At 44.7% G+C, this 7,615-nt stretch overlaps 1 protein-coding gene across 1 annotated transcript in view; it reads right to left on the reverse strand.

Moving 5' to 3' along the window:
• The window catches only part of CUX2 (cut like homeobox 2), a 343,700-nt gene that overhangs the window by 48,640 nt on the left and 287,445 nt on the right, over positions 1 to 7,615 (reverse strand). The window contains exon 7 of the mRNA XM_069081410.1: positions 2,683 to 2,759. Coding sequence (XP_068937511.1) covers positions 2,683 to 2,759 — 77 coding nt within the window. The remainder of the gene's footprint in view (positions 1 to 2,682; positions 2,760 to 7,615) is intronic.

Genomic DNA, 7,615 nt, shown 5'->3' on the forward strand with positions numbered 1-7,615 from the left:
CCATCCATCCATCCATCCATCCATCCATCCATCCATCCATCCATCCAATGATCCACCTATTCACCAGTCTATCCATCTACCCATCTATCTACCTATCCATCCATCCATCCATCCATTCATCCATATATCCATCCATCCAATGATCCATCCATCCATTCTTCCATCCAATGATCCATTTAACCATCCACCCATTCACCCATCTATTCATCTACCAATCTAGTCATTCATCCATCCAATGATCCATCTATTCACCAATCCATCAGTTCATCCATCCATCCATTCATCCAACCAATCATGTAGCCATTTATCGATCTATACAGCCACACTCACACTCACACACTTCTCTCATTAAGAAATCTCATCATCTTGCAGGATGGACTCAGCCTTGGCTTCACCCTTCCTTGTAACACTCTTACCCCTCTAACTAGAAGGCACAGCCATGAACACCCAAACCTCCATTTAAGGAGGAGGCCCCAGCACAGCCATCCCCTCCCTCACTTCCCAGCTGGCTGCCCTAGTTCTGGACTTCTCTGTGTTCCCACCCAGGGACCTTCCAGAACCTCCTCCCCTCCTACTTTTCAGCTTTTTTTGGGGAGGGCAATTGGGGTTAAGTGACTTGCCCAAAGTCACATGGCTAGTAAGTGTGTCAAGTGTCTGAGGCTGGATTTGAAGTCAGGTCCTCCTGAATCCAGGGCAGGTGCTCTATTCACTGCACCACCTAGCCACCCCTCTTTTCAGCTTTCTTTTGTGTATTCTCATCCTCCATTAGATTAGAAGCTCTTTGAGGATAGAGACCATATTTCTTTTTTTTGTGTTCATATCCCCAGCACTTAGCATAGTGCCTGGTACATAGTAGGCGTCTAATAAATATTTGTTGACTGACCGACTCTCCTCTGAGTCTAGGTGTTTGGCCGACCTCTTTATATGTGGACCTGGGGCTGGTAAAGAGTAGAATAAGTTGAGCTCAAGCTATGTCATTGAGGCTAGGCAGCTGGCATAGTGGACAGAGAGCTGTTCTCAAAGCCAGGAAGACATGGGTTCAAGTCCTGCTACATTCTGGCTGTATGATCATGGAGAAGTCATTTAAACTCTCAGAGCTCTAGATCAGTGAAGTAAAACTCAAATAGAATTGGGGGCCAGTAAACTGGTCATTAAGATCTCTGAGGGCTACATATTGACTTAGAAAACCACATATTAACATTCTCTATGTTCTACTATATTTTTACTTTTTGTTAAATATTTCCCAATGGCATTTTAATCTGGTTCTGGCTGCACTAGGGAGTTCTGTGGGTCATGCTGTTTGACCTTCCTGCTCTGAACTGTTCCTTAAGACAAGAAGCTGCAGAGAAGGTTCTGCCTTGCATCAGTGGAGGATTTTCCTCCTCTGGGAGTTTCCAATACCAAGCAGATCACAGGTTCAGTTCCTATCCCACCTTTGGTTATATCATAAGAATGTACATCTCAAGTGAGAAGGAAGCAAGGGGACAGAGTGCATAAAGAGTCAGATTTAGGGCTGAAAGGTGGTCATCTAGTCTTCATTTTATAGATAAGGAAACTGAGGTTCAGGGAAAGATCATGGGATCACAGAACTAGATCTAAAAGGGCCTTTGAGACCATTTAGCACAAATGTCTTTTTATGGATTGGGAAACTGAGGCACAGAGATGTTCAGTGCCTGACCCAAAGCCACAGAGGTAGTAAATGGTACAGTTGGGATTTGAGCACATCCAGAGTTCTTTCCCCATAAGACTCTGTGTTGTCCCATTTTCCACAAGACCACTTTTCTTGAGCAAACGTTGGCTCCTGCCTTGTTTGGGATTAATCATTAGAAGTTTGTAGAAGAGTCATTTCCATTGGTGCCTTTATCAAGGAATCTTCTCTATGACATAGACATAGGGGACCCCTTGTTGGAGGGGAACCTTTAATATTAAGGGTACTAATTAGCATTTATATGGTGCTTAATGGTCCACAAATGATTGTGTTTCATTTTACCCTCACAACCTTGGGATGGAGGTGGTGCTATTATTGTGCTCATTTTACAGAGAAGCAAACTGAGGCTGAAGGAGGACAAGTGACTTGGCCAGGGTCATACAGCTAGTTAAGTATTTGACCCCAGGTCTTTCTGACCCCAAGTTTATCCCTTTCACCATTCTGCCAGTTTTAAAGAGGCATTGTGACTGTCCCCAGTCAAATGCTTGTGCTCAAGTCCCTCCTCTGGCACATGCTAGCTGGATGACCATTGGGTAAGTCACTGCCTTTGTCACCAGGCATTGCTGGAAGACTAAAGATTGCCAAAGAATTACCCATCTGCATTGGGAGAAGGAATTTCTTTGCTGGGAGTCCCTTATATCAATGAAATCATAGTTCCAGTACCAACAAAAAATGAAATTCTGTGCATGTAGAGAGAAGCAGCTTGGTGGACAGAGTTGCCCATGGAATCAGGAGTCAGGAAAGAGCTAGGCTGAAGACTTTTCTGCCTCTGACCCATGCTGGCCCCTCTTGAAGAATGAAAGGTGCCAAAGAGTGGCTAGTCTATGTCTCACACTTAGGGTCCCCCACATTGCAGAATCCCAGGTATGGACACATTTTCATCTTTTTCCTACATGGTTCCAGTTCTGGCTCACTCCTCCAGCCCAGGGTCCCTGGGGTGTAAATGGGGACCCTGATGTGAACCCTTTGAGTACCTGAATGTAGAATCTTGATCTTTTCTTCTGCTTCCCCCAGTCTAGCGGCCAAAGTGATTTGTGCTTCCTGTAGGCCCCTGTGGAGAGACCAGTCCTGATTCAGATTGGTTTGAAATATCCAGGGCCAAGCCCTGCTTTATGCTGGGGCTGATCACTGTAGGGGCTGCTAGCTGCCTCGCCTCTGACACTTTGGTGGAGATTCAGGGTCGGCAGTGAAGAGGGGGCTGGCCAGCGTCGGAAACCTGGATTCAGGTCCTGCTTTGAACACATCTCAGAATGTCAGAGTGGGAAGGGACCCTAGGAGTCACCTATTCCAGGCCAAACCTGGACAAAAGCTGTTCTATAACTGCCTGGGCATGGGGTCATCTGGCCAGGATGTGCATTCCACTTGGGGACAGCTCTTATCATTAGGGAGACTCTCCTGACATTGTGCTCAAATTGACCTCTTTGTGAATTTTCACCCACTGCTTCCTGTTTAGCCCTTGGGGGGGGGGGTCAAGTAGGACCGCACGAATCCCTCCTCCACGTGACCTTGACATTCTGGATGACAGCTAACATGGGCCCCCTGAGTCTTCTCTTCTCCACACTAAATATTCCCAATTCCTTCAAACGAATTAAAAAATAACAATAATGATCATAAATAATTAGTTCATATAATAACATAATAATGACCATTGGTAATTATTTTTATTAATGGCATTAATAATAAATAATAACAAAAGAAAATAATGAGGTATTTGAAAAGGACTTTATATATAATATGTAATTATACATCAATATGATTATATATCATATGTAAAATATGACTATATACAATACAGAAATTATGTCATGATATTATTTATAAATTCTATATTTATATTATATTAGATATGGTTTATACATATCCTATTTACATATGTTATCTCATTTGATCCTCACAGCCCTATGAAGTAGGCAGTATTATTAGCTGTATTTTAGACTTTAGGAAACTGAGATCGAGAGAGGGAGGAAGGAAACAAGCATTATTAAGTGCTTACTATATGTCTGGTTCCTTTGATCCGCACAACAACCCTGAGAGTCAGGTGCTATTATTATCCCCATTTTACAGGTGAGGAACCCAGGGCAAACAGAGGTCAAGTGACTTGCTCAGGATCATTTAGCTATTAATTGTCTGAGGCAGGATTTGAACTTAGGTCTTCCTGACTCTAAGCAAAGTCCTCTATCCACTACACCAGCAGACAATGAGATACTGACTTTATCATCCTGGTTGTTCATCCTCCAGCTTATTAAGATCCTCCCTAAATTGTGCTGCCTAGACCCGAACCCAACATTCTAGATGTGTTCTGCCTAAGTTGGGAGGCAGTGGGACTAACAATATCTCTTCATTCCCAGGATCTGTGTGCCCCTTAATAATAAGTCTATCTCTCTACCCTTTTGCTCTGCAAAAGACAGGGGCTCTGTGAGGCTCCAGCGAGCTTCCTGATGCTCTCTGGGATGGGAGGCCCCCCCCCCCTCAGCCCTTAGGTGTTGCCTGTCCCTGGTTGGAGACCTCACCACCCTCCATCTTATTTCCATTGGTTTGCTCTGTTACCTTTTTACTGCATACTTAAGACTATAATTCAGAAGTTATGCTACCAAATTTATGTGCTTATTATGGGCCCACCATTCGGGATGCCCCAGTTAAGGTGCTGTCAGCATTTCCATTATAAACCTCTATATCCTTGGGTTTATAGCTCCGACTATAAAAACCTCTCTCCAGGCTGGAGTTGGGCACCTTGGAGCTCAGCCCAGAAGAAAATCTCTCTGTAAAATTTGTGATGGAAAGAGATAGAGAGGGAGGGGGTGAAGAAGGGAGGAAAGAAGAGAGATAAACAGAGAGAGACAGACAGAGGGGGAGAGTGATAGAGACAGGGAGAGACAGAGAGAGAGGAGATGGAAAGAGAATGAGAGAAAAAGGGAGGGACAGAGAGTGAAAAAGAAGAGGGGGAGAGACACAGAGACAGGGAGAGAGAGAGAGAGAGAGAGAGAGAGAGAGAGAGAGAGAGAGAGAGAGAGAGAGAGAGAGAGAGAGAGAGAGAGAGAGAGAGAGAGAGAGAGAGAGAGAGAGGGAGGGAGAGAGAGAGAGAGAGAGAGAGAGAGAGAGAGAGAGAGAGAGACAGAGAGAGAGAGAGACAGAGAGAGACAGAGAGACAGAGACAGAGACAGAGGAGATAGAGGGAGAGAAGGAAGGAGGGAGGGAAAGAGGAGATGGAGAGAGAGGGGGGAGAGACAGAGAAAGGGAGGGGAGAGAGAGACAGAGACAGAGAGACAGACAGATAGAAACAAAGAGAGAGACAGAGAGAGGAGAGAGACTGAAGTGGGGGAGGGAGGGAGAGACAAAGACAGAGAGAGACAGGCAGATAGACAGAGAGAAACAGAAAGAGATGGAAAGAGAGACAGGCAGAGAGCAGAGAGACAGACAGAGAGCCAGAGCCAGAGGATCCTGGGGTGATTCTGAAGTTGGAAGAGCACAGATAAAATCGGGCCAGGCTGATAAGAAGGTTCTTAAGTAGTTGGCAGGAAAGAACAGAGGCTCATGGGTTTTTCACTGGCTGAAATGAGCAATCCACCATTGTTCCTGTGTGAGCAGCTGTTTCTTTACCCAAGGAGGACCACAGTACAGAGCAGCTAAGGTGATGCATGTGGCTGGAGTGCTGGGCTTGGGAATCAGGAAGAACTGAGTTCAAATCCTGCCTCAGATACAAACTAGCTGTGTGACCCTGGGTAATTTAATCTCCCTAAATCTCAGTTTCTCATATGTGAAATGGGGATAATAACAGCACCTACTTCACAGGATTGTTATGAGGCTTGAATGAGATTCCATGTATAAAGCACTCTGTGAAGCCTGGAGCATGACATACACATTTGCTATTATAGTTCTTATAGGTAGGAGGAAGACCTTCAGGGACTTTCAAAGGCTAGGATCTGATAAGGGACTTGTGGTTGGGGGACCCTAGTCTCCATGGGAGATATGCTACAGGGTTGGGAAACCTGCAGCCTTGAGGCAGTATGTGGCCCTCTAGGTCCTCAAGTGTGGCCCTTTGACTGAATCCAGATTAGAATGAGAGAAAAGAGGACTCCATTGTATCTCTGGTGCTTAGTACAGGGCACACAGTAGGTGCTTAATAAATGATTGCTGATTGTTGAATGACAGGAGGGACACAGAAGAGCTGCGTATTTAAAGAGCTGTCCAGTAGAGAAGGGACTAGCCTTTGTTCTTCCTGATCCCAGAGGGGCAGCACCTGGAGCAGCCAAGGAGGAGGCAGAGGAAATCTTCTTAACCAGCAAAGCTGCCTAGAAGTGGGAGGGGGGAGGGCCGTTTTGAGAGATGTCATCGAGGGAAGGCTGGATGAGCCCTTGTTCTGAAGAGAAAAGCCTTGTACAGTTATGGCTTGGACTATCTGGTCACTGAGGTCCCTTCCAACTCTGAGATTCCACAGTCACAGAACATTAGTGTAGAAAAGGACAGTCTTTCATATTCCATTCCCAGCTCTCAGTATAGTGCTTGGCATACAGGAAGCACTTAATAAATGCTCATTCATTCATCTAGTGGTTCTCAAAGTGTGGTTCACAGACCCTTGGAGGGCCATTCCCAAGATCCTTTCATGGAGTCCTTGAAGTCAAAACTATTTTCACTTTAATACTAAGATGCTTAAATTTCTAACATGGTAAATATTAGCAGACATAAACCACATAAACAGAAGCTCTTTGGTGGGGATCTGTAATGGGAATGGGAATTTGAAGATCTTTCCTGCCTCTTAATAGACCCAGGGGAGTTTGAAGACCTCCCCTGCTTTGAAAGTAAACCCTGCCACCAAGAGGCTGAATGTAATCACATGAAAAAGGGTAGAAGAGAGCCCACAGGAAGCTTCCCTGATGTGAAGATAAACTCTATCCCCTAATAGGCTAAATATAGTCAGATGAAGCCTGTGGTGGGAGGATTTTGTTGAAGGGAAGCACAGCCCATAGGAAGCTGGTAGTCAGAGCTAGCAAGATGGTGGGGGAGAGAGGACGCTCAGGCAAGGAGTCAGATGGGCTCGTGAGTAGATATTGATCTTGCATTGGTTTGTAGGAAGGCTGAAAGATGCTGTGGCTCTCAGGTTATTTTGGTTTCTGAATATCTTTGGTACTATGATGGAATCGGTTTACTGGTTTTTGGATTCAGTTTTCTGGTGTTTAAATAAATGCTTCAGTTCTATCCTCTATCTGGAGAGTTTGGTATATTTTGTGATCGAATGTCATGTGATATTTATAGTCATGGTCTTTATCATGATCGTGGTTGCTGTAAATATTGCATTGGAGCTACAGGGTCCCCAATAATTTATTTTTATTTTTTTGCCTTTTGGAGGGCAATTGGGGTTAAGTAACTTGCCCAAGGTTACATGGCTAGTTTTTTTTTTTTTTTGTGTGTGTGGGTGTTAAGTATTTGAGGCTGGAACCGAACTCGGGTCCTCCCGACTCCAGGGCCAGTGCTTTACTCACTGTGCCACCTAGCCGCCCCAATAATTTTTAAGTGTAGAGAAGTGCTGAGACCAAAAACTTTGAGGACTATTGATCTAGACTAAGTTCCTTATTTACAGATCAGCTTTTGTGTCAGAAGACATGAGTACAAATCCTGTTTCTGCCATGTTACTGGCTTGTTGGCCCTGGACAAATCATTTAACCCCTCTGTGCCTCCATCTCCTCAAATGTAAAATGGGGATGGGATGACAATGGTAACTTCTATAGTCATGCAACAAAGGGCTTTCTTTGTTACACGGCAGATTAACTTGAACTTTCCCCATAGCAGGAACAGAGAAGTTAACTCATTTGCCCACACAGCTGGTCATGTAGGAGCTAAGATTTGAACTTGGCTCATCTGACATCAAGACTTTTAATTCTCTCTCTCTCTCTCTCTCTCTCTCTCTCTCTC

The sequence above is a fragment of the Petaurus breviceps genome, unplaced genomic scaffold (assembly GCF_028583685.1).
Source record: "Petaurus breviceps papuanus isolate PSGF00001 unplaced genomic scaffold, PetGlider_PUasm1.0 99, whole genome shotgun sequence".
NCBI lineage: Eukaryota > Metazoa > Chordata > Mammalia > Diprotodontia > Petauridae > Petaurus > Petaurus breviceps.